Source organism: Emydura macquarii, unplaced genomic scaffold (assembly GCF_026122565.2).
Source record: "Emydura macquarii macquarii isolate MOO-44397 ecotype Brisbane River unplaced genomic scaffold, CSIRO-AGI_Emac_v2 contig_1253, whole genome shotgun sequence".
NCBI classification, from domain to species: Eukaryota; Metazoa; Chordata; order Testudines; family Chelidae; genus Emydura; species Emydura macquarii.
The window spans coordinates 57,785-72,527 of record NW_027131390.1 but is presented as its reverse complement, the minus strand read 5'-3'; the positions used below and the strand labels follow the sequence as shown (position 1 = coordinate 72,527).

The 14,743-nt window shown below is 42.4% G+C and overlaps 2 protein-coding genes across 6 annotated transcripts in view; both read left to right on the top strand.

The window, feature by feature from the left end:
• OGT (O-linked N-acetylglucosamine (GlcNAc) transferase) overlaps positions 1-6,010 on the top strand; it is a 72,284-nt gene extending 66,274 nt beyond the window's left edge. For both annotated transcript variants that reach the window (XM_067547925.1, XM_067547924.1), the window contains exons 19-22: positions 811-963; positions 2,834-3,086; positions 3,375-3,498; positions 4,979-6,010. In XM_067547925.1, coding sequence (XP_067404026.1) covers positions 811-963; positions 2,834-3,086; positions 3,375-3,498; positions 4,979-5,153 — 705 coding nt within the window. In that variant the 3' untranslated portion in view covers positions 5,154-6,010. The remainder of the gene's footprint in view (positions 1-810; positions 964-2,833; positions 3,087-3,374; positions 3,499-4,978) is intronic.
• A 1,538-nt stretch (positions 6,011-7,548) lies between these two features.
• GCNA (germ cell nuclear acidic peptidase) overlaps positions 7,549-14,743 on the top strand; it is a 43,793-nt gene continuing 36,598 nt past the window's right edge. Inside the window, exons 1-6 of one of the 4 annotated variants that reach the window (XM_067547918.1) lie at positions 7,549-7,679; positions 8,056-8,227; positions 11,121-11,175; positions 12,305-12,351; positions 12,722-12,785; positions 14,005-14,081. In XM_067547918.1, coding sequence (XP_067404019.1) covers positions 7,650-7,679; positions 8,056-8,227; positions 11,121-11,175; positions 12,305-12,351; positions 12,722-12,785; positions 14,005-14,081 — 445 coding nt within the window. In that variant the 5' untranslated portion in view covers positions 7,549-7,649. The other 3 variants (XM_067547917.1, XM_067547921.1, XM_067547919.1) reach the window with 3 other exon arrangements.

The following is a 14,743-nucleotide window of genomic DNA, read 5'->3' as shown; positions in this document are numbered from 1 at the left end:
ATTTCATAAATTCTTAAAAGGAGGACTGCTGTATTGAAGATTGTTATGAATATACCTGTTCTTCACCCAGAAGTGTTCAGAGTGGACTTGATTAAATCAGGCCAAAGAAACAGTCTCTTGACATATTCCCATATTAGCAGTCTGTAGGGCTGCCACTTAAGGTTCTCTTTATATTTTCACAAAAAATACTAGTTTGATATGCCATGTAGAGAAGATGCACAGTTTCAGGCAGTATTACAATCTGTATTTAACTAGACCTCTTCATCCCACTGTATAGAGGTAGGAGTACTATTTGTCAAACTCCCAAGTGTTGGACTGTGCAGAGGCCACTTGAAGAAATTAAGACTACTCACCTGTAATCAGTATTTTTTGAGATGACCTCTGCACACTTTCCTTCTCCCTAATTTTAGTTTGAGACTGGAGATGGAGGTGGGAGTAGAAGAAACAGAAAGTCAGCATGCCGTGTCCCCTTTTATACCTCTGTCCTCCAAATGTTTAGAGCTGTGAGGGGAAGGGAAGGAAGTGTGCGAGCACTCCAATGGGTTTTGTTCCTAAAAGGTTCCACCAATCCAAGTTGCACCATCAGTACATCCCAAGTGTGTGAATGTGCAGCAATCCTCTCAAAGAACTTTGGTTACAGGTGAGTAACCTTTCTTTTCCTCATATTTGACAAAACTTGAATCAATTCTTCTGGTAAGAGCTCATGATGCTATTAAATGCTTTACTGAATTATTTCGTTAGATACCCTGTGGTCTGAGTTATTATGCTGTCAATTACCTGTATAACTGACCTTTCTTATGTTCTTCCTAGATTAACAACAAGGCAGCAACCGGAGAGGAGGTTCCACGTACCATCATTGTTACCACCCGCTCTCAGTATGGGTTACCAGAGGATGCTGTTGTATACTGCAACTTTAACCAGCTATACAAGATTGACCCTTCCACTTTACAAATGTGGGCTAATGTGAGTAGTTTGCTGCTAAGTCTCAGATCTCCATAAATTGGCTACTTTCTTGTTTACAGGAATGGTTTTAAAATGAGCAACAGATCTTTAACTTAAATTGCCCCTATTCAGGTCAGGGAAAGACTTGAGTTTCCTTGCATGGTTTGTTTAGAATATTTATTTGGCATGAATCTTTTTAATCATTACAACACTCTTGAATAGGGGATTGAAAAATAATGGGATTTGGAATCTCTGTAGGTCTAATTAAAAATCTGATCCAAGTTGGAAGCGAGTGAAGATTGTTACCCCTCTGATAGCTTTTTCATAGTCCACGTGAAATAAGCTGTTTAGTCCTGTCCAGTTTACACCACTACAGCTGGCACTTATTTGCACCCTTATCTGTGCTCTTATCGGACAAGTCAGCCATTAGATGGATACAGAAGCTGAGCAACTCACTTCAGGTCAGGGTTGAGGTATACTGATGAGGCGCTGTAAGGAAGTTTTGCACTACTGCATAATGCTGCCTGTGAATAAATTGGATACTTCGGTCTTCAAGGCTGTGAATCCAACATTTTCACCAACACTAAATTAACTTAAAAGACCCCTTTTAGTCTCAGCTGCTGTTGTCTGCACCTCCCCTCTGTGCTGCTGTTTGTCTTAGTAACGTTAACTGGCATATGTTGTTTCCACTCAAACTGTGGTCCAAAAGTAAAATGGGGGGGGCACGTTGTATCCCTCCACTCTTCACGTCGTATCCCAGAAGCTTACAGTTTTTGTCTTTCTTTGTAGGTCATGTTTTCTAGACCTTTAATCCTTTTTGTTGCTCTCCCTCTTGACTTTCTCTGGTTTGTCCGCATCTTTCCCCAAAACTGCAGAGTACTCCAGCTGAGTCCTTATCAGTGCTAAATAGAGTGGAAGAATTACTTCTCCTGTCTTGCTTACAACACTCCGGCTAATACATCCCAGAAGGTTTGCTTGTTTTGCAACAGTAGTACATTGTTGAGTCATATTTAATACTGTTGCAAAACAAGCAAACATTCTGGGATGTATTAGCCGGAGTGTTGTAAGCAAGACATGAGAAATTCTTCCACTCGACTCACCACTGGTAACTTCTCAGTTGGAGTATTGTGTAGTTTTGGGCAGCACAGTTCGAGAAAGATGTAGAGAAAGCCAAGAAGGGAGAGCAACAAAAAGGATTAAAGGTCTAGAAAACATGACATAGAAGGAAAGATTTGAAAAAATTGTGTCTGTTTACTCTGGAGAAGAGAGGACCGAGAGGGGACCTAGGTCTTCAAATACATAAAAGGTTGTTATAAAGAGGAGGGTGATAAATTGTTCTTCTTAACCATTGAGGACTGGACAAGAAGCAATAGGCTTAAATTGCAGCAAGAGAGATTTTAGGTTAGACATTAGATTAGAAACTTCCTAACCATCAGGGTAGTTATGCACTGAAACAAATTACACAGGGAGGCTGTGGAATCTCAGTCATTGGAGGTATTTAAGAACAGGTTAGACAAACACCTGTCAGGGATGGCCTAGGTCAGTGGTTCTCAACCTATTTACCATTGTGGGCCACACATGCAGCTCTCTGTTATGGGCTGCATCCGCACAATATAGATACTATCTGTATGGCCCTGAAGATGTCACATGGGCCTCAGCTGTATGCTGATTGGGCTGCAGGTTGAGAACCACTGGTTTAGATAATGCTTAGTCCTGCCTCAGTGCAGGGGACTGGATTAGATGACCTGTAAAGGTCCCTTCCAGTCATACATTTCTGTGATTTCCTGACACTATGTGCTTGTTCTGTTCTATCCAGGAGGGTGATGCTTCTGAATTTTTTTTTTTTCCCCCCTCACATGCACCCTGTATTTTCTTCCTGGTTTGGCTGTAGATTCTGAAGCGCGTTCCAAACAGCGTATTGTGGCTCTTACGTTTCCCAGCTGTAGGAGAACCCAATATTCAACAATATGCACAGAACATGGGCCTTCCCCAGAACCGAATCATCTTCTCTCCTGTTGCCCCCAAAGAAGAACATGTGCGGAGAGGCCAGTTGGCTGATGTTTGTCTAGACACTCCACTTTGTAATGGGCACACTACTGGGATGGATGTACTCTGGGCTGGGACTCCCATGGTTACTATGCCAGGTAATGTTTCAGGGAAACAAGATTATAACCACATGGTGACAATTCATATTGAATGTAATTCTTATAGACCTTCAATACTAACTGTTTCTATTTTGATCTTGTATGTGTAAATATCTAGTGTGGAGAGTTGGTAGATAGTCAAATTAAATGCATCCCAGTTTTAGCCAGTCAGCAACATCCCCTTATGTGTTTTCTCAGCGAGGAGGAGGAGAAAATTAAGTAAATATACTTAATAGAGATTTGTTAAGCATCAAGTATTGGCTATTACCTTCTTTCTTCTTTTTACAGGGGAAACTCTTGCATCACGGGTAGCTGCCTCCCAGCTTACTTGCCTTGGTTGTCTTGAGCTTATTGCTAAGAGCAGACAAGAATATGAAGATATTGCTGTGAAACTGGGAACTGATCTGGAATAGTAAGTAAATCCACTTTAGAGGATGAGGTGAAGTTCTAGAATAGTAAGACCGTTATTGGGGATACTGAGTGTTAAGAAGCAAAACAGAATAAAAATAAATGGCTATAAACGTGAGGCATGTCATTAATTTGGTTCTATTGAACTAATTTTTACTGTTGTAGTTACCTAGCTGTATGTGACCTAGGGAGCTGGCTGACCTCCAGGGTTTTGAAGTCACTAAACAGCTTTGTTGGTGAGGACAGATGGTCTGTGCTCATTGGAATGAGGGACTAGGCTAGAATACATATCTGCACTGTGTCCTGAGGGAATTACTCCCTCTCCTCCCCCCAGTTTAGCTGCCTACCTACTCTATTAGGGGGTCTAGTACCCTCATATGAGGAAGCAGCAGGAGAGCAGTAGAGGCGGGGGGGGGGGGGGGGAGTTCTTGCACAGAACCCAGTTCTCCATGCTGAAGATAGTGGGTAGGGTGTGAGAGACAGACTGCCTACTCAGGGAGGGTTGAGCTGTTTAAGTAGCCATAATAGGAGCTAGGAACGCAGATATGGGAGGAAACTATACTGGAATGGGGAGTGGCATGTTTGGATGGGTGAGTATCATGAAGTTCTCAGAGTATGCACTTGTCCTCCCTCATGTCCTCTCACATAACTTTACATGTTCAGATCACTGCACAATCATTGACTAGCCCTCTTATTGTTGAGTACCCCTGAAAACGTATTCTCCATGAAGTAATTGTTCCTATTTTACAGATATGGGGAGACAAATTGAGCAACATGTCCAGGGTGTTACATTGAGACATTGGCAGAGCTGGAATTAGAAATCAGAACTTCCTTAATCCTAACCTTGTAATCACTGCTCCTGATCACACTGCCTCTTGGTAGTGTATCCATATATAGTCATTCTGAATGATCTGAGGATTAAGGATGGACCAAATGTATTGAAATCGGACACAGCAATATTTTATAGAACTTGTCTGTCTTTCCCTTTTCTGATTTGCTGTGGAACTACAGCGTAATAAAAAACCTTCTGTCTGGAGAGTACAGTTCACTTTCTGTAGGTACTGGGAAGGAAATAGGAATGCTGACATATTGAACCTTCTGCTGAAAGTAAATACAAACAAAATGCATTTTCACTTTCAGTGAGAAAAACTAGACTGAAATAAAGGGCCACTTGCAATTGGGGACATTCCATCTGTTAGGGTTCTGTGGAAGGGTTGGTGGTTCTAGTTAATTAGTGTGTAGCAGTACTAGGACATAAATGTCCATAATATTTTTAGCAAAAATGAAAACGTTTGAGTTGTTTCTGTGAAGTTGACCATTCTACATTAAGGGGAGAGCAACAATATGGATTTGGGAGCAAGGGGATGACAGTAAAGGGATTTGCTGAAGCAATGGGGTATTGAGAGTTGAGGTAATAGATGACAATAGGAGTTTGTTCCTGGGTTTGATTCTCATCTGTCTGCTTGCTGTAACTCTTTGTTTAGCCTGAAGAAAATTCGTAGTAAAGTCTGGAAGCAGAGAATATCAAGTCCTTTGTTCAACACCAAACAATACACAATGGAACTGGAGCGGCTTTACCTTCAGATGTGGGATCACTATGCTGCTGGCAACAAACCAGACCATATGGTTAAGCCTGTAGAGACCAATGAATCTGCATGAAGGACTCTGTACCCACACAAATCTCCAGGAATTGAGCCTCTCAAACTCCTCTGCGAAGGAGATGGGAGCTAAAGACAGTGCATTTCTACTTAATCTGCCTGGTACTCTGTGGCTGAAGTGATACATAATGGCAATTTAAGAGCACAGACAGACATGCTTTATGCATGATAGGGAGCGGCTCTACAGATTGGAAACTTTCTATTCCATGAAGAGTTTGAAAAGGATTGAGTTGTGCACATATGCTGTATGTATGCAAGACCTGGTGCTTGGTGGGGGAAGAGTGTGAATTGTCCATCCAATTGTGATTTCATGGATTGATTCAATCTTCCTATGAATTAGATTTTTCTCTTATGTGGATTGGGAACTGGAGCTTTTTAATGTTTGATTTCAGGTGTTCCTGTTGGTATATGTGCGATTCTTCCATGACATGATTTCCAACTAGCGAGTGTTGCTCCCTGCATTAACTTAACTGTGCAGATTGAAAGGGCATATTTGCTGGTGTAGTCTTTTTACAGGTTTTATAAACCACTTAAGCCTATATCAGCCTTTTAATGTTTGACCTCTGTTTTGGAACTTTCTGTACTGTGTTGATTTAGACGAACTCAGTGTTTGGTTTTAAAAAAAAAAAAAAAAAAAAAAAGCTCCTGTAACTCAGCTTCATGATAACTGCTCCTATTCTGTTGAGAAAACAAATTTTGGTTTAAAATTAATGCCCCCAAAATGTTTGAGGTAAACACAAACTGGTGCCAAATACAGATCCTTCAGGAATGATTGTTAATTATGTACAGAGGCACAGTCCTAGGTACTGTAGCAAGGACTTTTTAAAAATAAAGCTTTGGTTTGCCCAGTTTGACCTATTTTGACCAGCGTTTCGCCATTACTACCCCTTCTGTGCTGCTGGCCTTTTACCTTCCTTTCTAGAGCTTGGTTTTTAATAGTTCTATTCATTTCAGCAGAAATGAAATTCCAGGTAAGTATAGATTTTCATCTATTAAACATCTGCATCCTATATATTTTTTTAAAAAGTATTCCAACTCTGACAAGCTCTCAAGATGGAGTTACGTATATAATTAATTCTTGCAGTATTTAAGGACTAACCAGAAATGCTCTTTTTACCTCACCCTTTTCTTAATGTGGGGTGGCATCCTTATCTCACTGATATGTGGTAACTTAGGGGCCATGGCCTGTATGTAAAATCTGATGCTGAGTTTTGTATTGAACAAGTGGGAATTAAGAAACTTTGTTCCTAAATCTGTAGAGGGTTTAAAACAAACCAAGGTCAGTCTTGCTAAGTGTGCTACACACATTGCTTCAATAGCAGGTAAACATTTGTCTTCTATGGTGCAATAGAGAACTGTATTCTTGCAAAGTGCTGCTTCTGATACACCTATCACCTAGTCTCAGTGAATGTGTTTGAATTTATCCTAACTGATGAACACTTACAGTAGGATGTCTTGGTTTGCTGGTAAACTTACCCCCTGCTAAAATCTCAGCAAATCTTAGTTGTCATTCTTTAACCAGAAAAGACAAGGGTGGTGAGATCTTTTATTAGACCAATTTTGGTTGGGGTGAGAGAGAAGCGTTTGAGTTTACAAAAGGTCTGTCTACATGGAACCTGTGCCTGGCTTGGGGCCTATTTCAGGGCTGTGTAGAGCCGGGCTGCAGGCCCCACCTCTTTGAAGAGCACTCTGTAAGCATGTCTCTTTCACCAGCAGAAGAAGTTGGTCCACAAATGACATCAGCTGGAGTCTACACCCCCGCTGCAGCACCAGCCTGTGCTTTTATGAAGTGTACTGTATAAAAGTGTACCAGCCTTTTACTGGTTGGACCACTGCAGCCTTCCCAGCTACCCTTGTAAAAAGGGAAAGGCGATGGCCCCTGGCACTGCTGCTGCCAGGTACTACCCCCGCACCTGAGCTAGCCAGCCTGCTGTGCGTGTGAGACTCGGGGGGCAGGAGCCACGTTCTGCTCGCAGCGCGGCTGTGCTTATTGTACCAGGCTTTTGTTTCCAGCGCTCTGACTAATTAAAGAGACGTCTTAAGACTACAGATAACGACCTCTAGAACCAGTCTGTGTGTGTGATGTTGTGTTGTTGTGTTCGCCGGGCCGGGCCGCTTTCAGACAGAGGCCGCCTGGCGAAGGTGCGTTCAGGGCTTCCCCTGGGGAGGGGCTGAGGCGGGAGTGCTGCTGGCTGCGCAGCCGCCGGGGGGCAGTCAGGGCCCCCCACTCCCCCAGCGGTTCCGCCACGGTTCCCGCTCCAGCGCGGCGGTAGGCCGGGCGCCTGCGGGGTGACCCGACCCCTGCGCCCAGGGGCCAACTTCAGACAGCGGCGCTCCCGCTGCGAAATGGAATCCAGGCGCTTTCCCCCGCGCATGCGCGTCCAGATCGGGCGGGGGGGGCGGTTAAGTCCCGCCCCGGAAGTGGCTGAGACAAGGCCGGGGCAGGCGGAGTCAGGACTAGGTTTGAAATGAAGGCCGTGGCGGGTTGCTCGTGAGGATGGCGCGTGGGCCCAGGCAGCGCATCCGGGTGGGTGAATCGTGGGGATGCGGCCCTGCCGGCAGAGTAGTGCGGACGGGCGCGAGCTGGGCCCCGTCGGGGAAGTAGCGGGGGGAGAGGTGTGAGCCCAGTGCCGGAGGGGGGGGGCGGTGGGAGGGACGGGGGCGCGAGCCGGGCCCAGCGGGGGAGGGACGCGAGCCGGGCCCGGGGTAGCGGGGGGGACGGGGACGCGAGCCGGGCCCGGGGTAGCGGGGGGGGACGGGGGTGCGAGCCGGGCCCGGGGTAGCGGGGGGGGGGGACGGGGGTGCGCGCCGGGCCCGGGGTAGCGGGGGGGACGGGGGCGCGAGCTGCGGCCTTTCGGAGGAAGAGAAGTGGCTAGGTCATTCTCTGCCGTTTTTTCTTCCAGCTGGGAGGCGCCAGGCCCTTGGTCAGCATCCCTCATGTTCCTAACCTTAGTCCTGCTGCGGGTGATGGGGCCTCTGTACAGCGACGGTTGCTCTTGTCCTCGGACATAGAGGATAGTAGACAAGGCAGCGCCTGTTTGGGGCCAAGGGGAACCCCCCACGGGACTGGAGGAAGTAGGTGAATTTGCAGCATTAATGTATCCCGTAGGCTGCCAGCTTGTGAGGGGCTGGTGCAGGTGTGAGGGAAGTGAGGACAAGAGATTAGAATAAGCTCCTTGGGGTGGGAAGGACCAGTGTGTGTTGTAGAGGATTGAGAAACTCCTATGGGTGACATAGCGCGAGCACCACGGAGGAGGGCAGGGTGGAAGGCGGGGGGAGATCTGGGATTGATGGTGGGTACATGGTGTTTGTATTTTGTTGTGTGGATTTATCCTGCAAGCATCCGCTCTACAAAATAAATGATTCAGTTAGAGACTTGGAGTGAAGGAAGACTTTAGAAGCTGTACATGGTAACTATATCTGGATAGTGTTAATACAGACAGAACTAATGTCGCTATCTGCTGACTCAGTCATATTATAGTGTAGAGAGCCAGTATGTCAGGTGAAGAACTGAAGTGATCATAGGGCGGAGGAGAAGATCGGAAGGGATGTTTAAAACACACATGCGTACTCATAATAAAACTTCCTTGGCCTTTTGGTAAAGAAGTAATATAAAACATACTTATTTTTTCATTTGTAGGTTGCCAGTAAAAAGTATGGGAATAATTTATGGTGATGGACATATTTTCTAAGGCTTTTGGAGAAGGCTGACTAGGTGTCTTTACTTAAATCTATATAAAAATAGAACTCCTTTTAAAGTTCATGTTTCCAAACAAAAATCTCTGTGACTATTAACATTCAACTTTCCAATAACAAACATAACAGTGTGCCATTGTATTATACACACCAAAAAGATATCAATGTGTCTAATTGTATAATTGGCATCCTATGCCATACAATAAACACGCTTTATGTAAGTATGGCATTTTATTCTAAATATTGTACTGAGAGAAGTACTGTAGAAAAATGAATTTTATATAGCTGCACATTTCTATTCCAACTGCAAGCATTAACTATTGCACAAAACAGCTTGCTGCACTTGCTCACTAGCAGCACCTAAATAATGTTACAAACAATAACTTACCAAAAAGGCACACTATTACAAATTATGTCCTCTTAAATTCCCTCAGTATCAAACACAACACGACTAAACAAACATATGCCAAAAATCTAAGCCTTCTAATACAACACCATGATAATTTAATATTCTGAACAATTAGAAAACATCATTTTCTAACTACTTCATGTGCTTAAAAGTCACACTTTCTGAGTGGAGGTGGAGGGCACAAGTGAAGTAATGTGGAGAGTCAAAATCATGGTTAGGTCAAATGAGACATTCAGATGTGTGATGGGCCCAGTATAAAAACCTGAAATTAATAGAGTGGTTGTAGGTTGCAAAGGATGGCTGAGGACTTAACTAGGGATTTTACAGCTATTTACAGATTTTATAGTTTTTTTTATGGCTGTATGGGGGACTATTCACTTGAGCATCCTTAATTGTTTTTAATGAAGTTTATTTGTTTTATTCAGACAGCAACAAAAATGTGCTAGATGCTTTGTAGACATAAAGACAGATGTGTACTTGGAAGATTTTACAATCAAAGTCCTTAGTTCTGCTATGTGACCAGTCCCATCAAATTTAATGTGGCTACTCACTTATGTAGTATACTGATGTTATGTAAGTATCGTCAGGGTCAGGGTCTAAGTAGGTGACTCGGAGATAAAGGGAAGAGAATACACATTGTGGGGAACATCTACATATTTCCACTCATGGAATTAGTCATCTGCCAAAGACTGCAATTCCAAAGAAATAGAGAGCTGTCTGATTCTGTCATGCAATAATCCTTTAGTGTATCTAGTTCTAGTTAGTTCTGTCGTTTATTTTCGTATAGACTTAAGGTAATTTTACCCTTTTTTGGTGTGTACCATTCAGTAAAACGCAAAAAGGCTTCAAACAGTATGCCTACTGCCCTGGGCTAAGGTTTTTTATGTTTGTTTGGTTTTTTGGTCAGGTTGCCTCTTCCACCATCTACAGCCTGGAGGAAGTGCACTCCCCAGACAAAAATGATGATTACTCGGCTTACACACTGAAAATCTTTAGAGAATATCATCTGAGACTTCAGGCCTTTCTCCTGTTGGGGATCTTTTTTGGTGAAATCTGAACTGCCCAGTGTTCCAGGCAGGGGTTCATGCAGGATTACTAAACAGTCTTCATCTTCAAAATCCTCTTCTAGGTTCTTTAACCTGACCTTGGCACTGCCAGCACTGTGCTTTAAAAGCCTATATTATAAATGGGGGGGAAAAGAAGGGCAGCAGAGAGCAATCAATGTAAATTAGAATTTATGAAGTGTAGAAACTTGATAAGGGAACCCAAAGAAATTGGGGGAAAAAAATCCATGGCTGACTGTGTTGAGGAGCATAAATATATCGGGAAGGAAAGGAATCCTAATGGTGTTATAGATAGAGACAGTAAAATTATTGATGGTGTAGCAAAGGCAGAAATGTTCAGCAAATACTTCTGTATTTGGAAAGAAACAGAACGATGTATTAAGGGTATTTTTAGCTGCAAAATGGCTTATTTTATTGGTAATTGACCAATGAGAATCAATTTTTCTTTAGGAAAATAACTAAAACATATAAATGCCAAACTAGATTAAAATTGATCATTTAAATTAACGTTTCCTGCTTGCTGATTTAAATTGCTTTGATTTAAATCAATCCATCCTGAAGAAAGTGGCTACCGAGTGAAAGATTAGTGACTGAATAAGATAGTATATCCTCTCTAAACTGGGATCTCCTTGTTCTGTGTTTGTACAGTGCCTACCACGATGGGATCCTGCTTAATGACTAGGTCTCCTAGATACTACAGTTATACAAATAATTAAGTCCTGACTTTAACCTCGCTGAGGCTTCCCTCCCTTGTGCCAAGCCTCTTTGGAAAGAGGATTCCTTCTGTTTTCAATTTCAGATACAAAGACCAAAAGGAAAGTGACTACTGAAGGCTGGCTCATGAGGGATGACCGGTGAGAAAACTTTGATGAGAGATTAAAGGGTGGTCTCTCCTCTCTTCAAAAACTGTATTTTATTGTCTTTGCTATGTGATAACAAAGTTGTCATGCTGTCTGAAGAATGGCTTTTATATGGATTTTATCCTGTTCTTATTTTTTCTTTGAGCTGATTTTTCTGTTTGGAAGATCTTCTGCATCCTTTTCCTAACTCTGAGAGTTTTGGGGTTTTCTTTTTAAATGCTGAAGACAACAGCCATTGGCTTTGAATGCCAAGCCCAGTGTTTGTGGGAGACTGGGGTAGAGATGAGACCTAGCAGACTAAATTTCAATCCAAATACTGAGAATTAAGGTGTTGGTTTTCATCTGTAAAAGGCTTCGGACCTGCCTATTTGAGAGAGAGCCTCTCTCCATGCCATACTGCCATAGGTATGATCAGCAGAGGCATTCAAGCAAAACCTCTCTTGCTTAGAGAATGCTCTACTCTTTCTCTCAAAAAAGGTAGTTGGCTTTTGAATCTATTATTCCTATCCTTTTGCCTGGCTACATTAACCTTCGGGATATACAGTAAGACCTATCTATTTCCTCAGGCTTTTGCCGGAGGTTGATATTACTGTGGAAGATGAGTTTTGCTGGGAGATGTCACTACGTTAACTGCTGTTTCTAGTTAGGTTTTATTTTTTAAGGTATCTCAAAAGAGCTTGCGCTATTGGCCTGTATGGTTGGAGAATGTCACATCCTACTGTTTAGATACAGATGGCATGGAGACCACTCTTTCCCAAAGAGGTCTTGGTTCTAACTTATGGCATCTTATGTGCAGCAGGTTTCATTTTTAGCTCATCATAGGTTGGCAGCTTTCTGAGAATTATACTAAATTTTCCCTTAAACCATATTGCAATCTTCTTTAAAGCATTCTTTCTTTCCATAGCTTCAGAAATAAGAAGTTTGAGTTCTTATCCACCTGAAATGCTGTTAACTGACTACAGCTAGTTGAAATTGAAAAAAAATTATTTTGCGGAATATCTGTCAAAAATTTAAACTGAAATTTTCTGATCAGTTCTGATCTTGATCTATGCAGTGTTGTGCTGGCCATAGGGCCTCTGAAATTGCCACAGTCCTCACATCTGTTCTGTGCTTTTTTTTGCAGCTCTCTTCTGCCCTTTTCTTCCAGCAGTGATGAAGAATTTGAAATATGTAAGTAAAAAGTGGTTAGAAAGTTAGCTTGCTTTCCCAATGAGTGTAATGAGGATGTATTCCTCATGGCTGCAAGAATATGAATTTCTTCTGGAATACCTCTTTATAGTGAATCTCTCTGTTGCAAAGCCTATCTTTTCTCCCAGGTTTTAAGGCAAGGGTTGAATGATGAGGGACATGCAGCTGAAGAACTGAGAGTTCTTAATTGTGAGATAAGTAGGGTCCTTGTTTTAGAGATATTATATCCTACTGGTAGTGTAAAAGTTGTAACAATTTTTATCTATAGATGTCCTCAAGATATGGAATGAGATCACTTTCAGAAAGCTAAAATAAATTTCCTGTAGAGTAATTCTCTCACATTTTGATTTAGTTTTATCTAGAATGAAGACTCCAAAGTCCCTGGCACATCAAGTCTCCAAGAAACAAAATAGCAGGTGGGGCCTGGAATTATTGAATTGTCTATATTTATATAGTCAGGGAAAGACTTTTTTGTCTAATCCATCGCAGACAAAACATCCCATTAATGAGTTGATTTGAATTAGATCTTCTCTCATTTGTGTAGGATGTCATCATTGTCCGGAGGATTGGGCACAGATTTAGGAGTTAATGTTCTGAGTTCTAATCCTGGCTCTGCTGCTCATTCTAAGTGATGCCTTGGTCAAATTGCTTTTCTTCCTTGTGCCTCAGTTTTCCCACTGTAAAATTGAGATTAATTACCCATAAGGCTGTTTTGAAGACTGTTTTTACAGCACTCTAAAAATGTATAAAACATTATATAGATGTAAAGCATTGATATTTGGAGGCACACATCTCACTATTATTTTTGTCAGTGCTTTGGAGTACTATATAGCTTGTAGTGGAATATGGAGCCTTGCACCTCTGTCGCCAGTTTAAATCCAAAACTAGCTGGCAGAGGCAGTTATTACTGTCTGTCAATCATTAGACCACTGTGAAATGGCTTGGTCTTTGTGAGTTTTGTAGATGAACAGATGTCCACAACACACAATCTTTGCTGGTTCTGGTACTAATTGTTCCCATAGCTGGCAGTTTTGGCAGAGACACCAAGTGTTGAATGAATCGTGGAAACACAACTCCCTTTTTAGCAGTTGAAGTGATTCCTGCAGATTAGGAATGAGGCATATTATTACTGGGAGTGGAGTGTGGGTGTTTGCAATGCATCAGCCTGTACTCTGTGAATTTTTATGGATTGAGGATTTTACAGCACTGACAGCTTTGCGTCTTTCACAAGTGTTAAATTCACATTAAAGGCAACCTTTTTTGGTCAATAGTGTGATTTCTAGATAGGGAACCATAAAGTTTATAATTTTCTATCTGTAGCCCTCATTCTTGTTACTGGAAAAAATTATAGTGGTCTATTTCAATATCTGAACTTAGTTTGCAAACATGTTCTCACCCTACTGGAGCAATGAACTGACAAAATAGCCCATGATTCTTGAAATGGAGTTCTGTCTTTTGCACAGTCATTTTATGGTAAAATACTGACACAGCGTAACTGATAATGAAAAATTACATTGTGAGAGAGTTCCTTATAAATGAGAAGACTTTACAAGGCTGCTCTATGGTCAGCTTTACCTATATCAAGATAAAAATATTTCCTGGCTTCCTTTCCCTCATTTTATTGTTTGTCTACAGTTTGAATGACTTCATCGTTGACTCCAGGGAAGATTTCTTCTCCGATTTTATAAGGAAGGATGGCACAAGGAAGAAGGGCAAGTAGCCACCCAGCACCACGGAGGGGACAGGAGTCTTAGCTGGATGGAGAATGCTGATTTTTAGAGTTCACAATTATCCTTTAGGGAAGGCACAGAAAGAGCTTTGGAAAAGTTTGGTTCCGTTTTAGAGTAAGATTACATGTTCAGTTCTTCTTTGAGTGCTTGCTCATGTTGATTCCTACTAGATGTGTGTGCACCATATGCACAGTTGCCGGAAATGGAATCTGTAGGGTAAGCTCTGGAATCCCCTGGAGTCATACCTCCATGGCACCTTATATAGGGCCCTGCTGACCCCCTGCGTTTTCAGTTCCTTCTTACCACCTGTGACAATTGCTGGAATGCTGGTTCCTCTTGCTCTGCAAGTGTTCCCCTCTTAGTGGTCTTCCACACTTTACCTGTAAATAGTTATAGTTTTAAGTTAGTAGTTAATATTTGATAGATAGGTCCCCCTATGGAATCACCTTTCCCACTTTTTCCGAGGCATGCCTCAATCCCCTGGGTTTAAATTGTGCGGGGCTTGCAAGAAGCCTATACCCAGGAGCAATCCGCATGCTACTTGTCTAAAGTGCCTCAGAGAGACTCAGAGGGATTGCTACAGGATTTGCAGAGACTTTTGTCCAAAAACCAGGAAAGAGAGAAGCCAGAGGTTGAAGTTCATC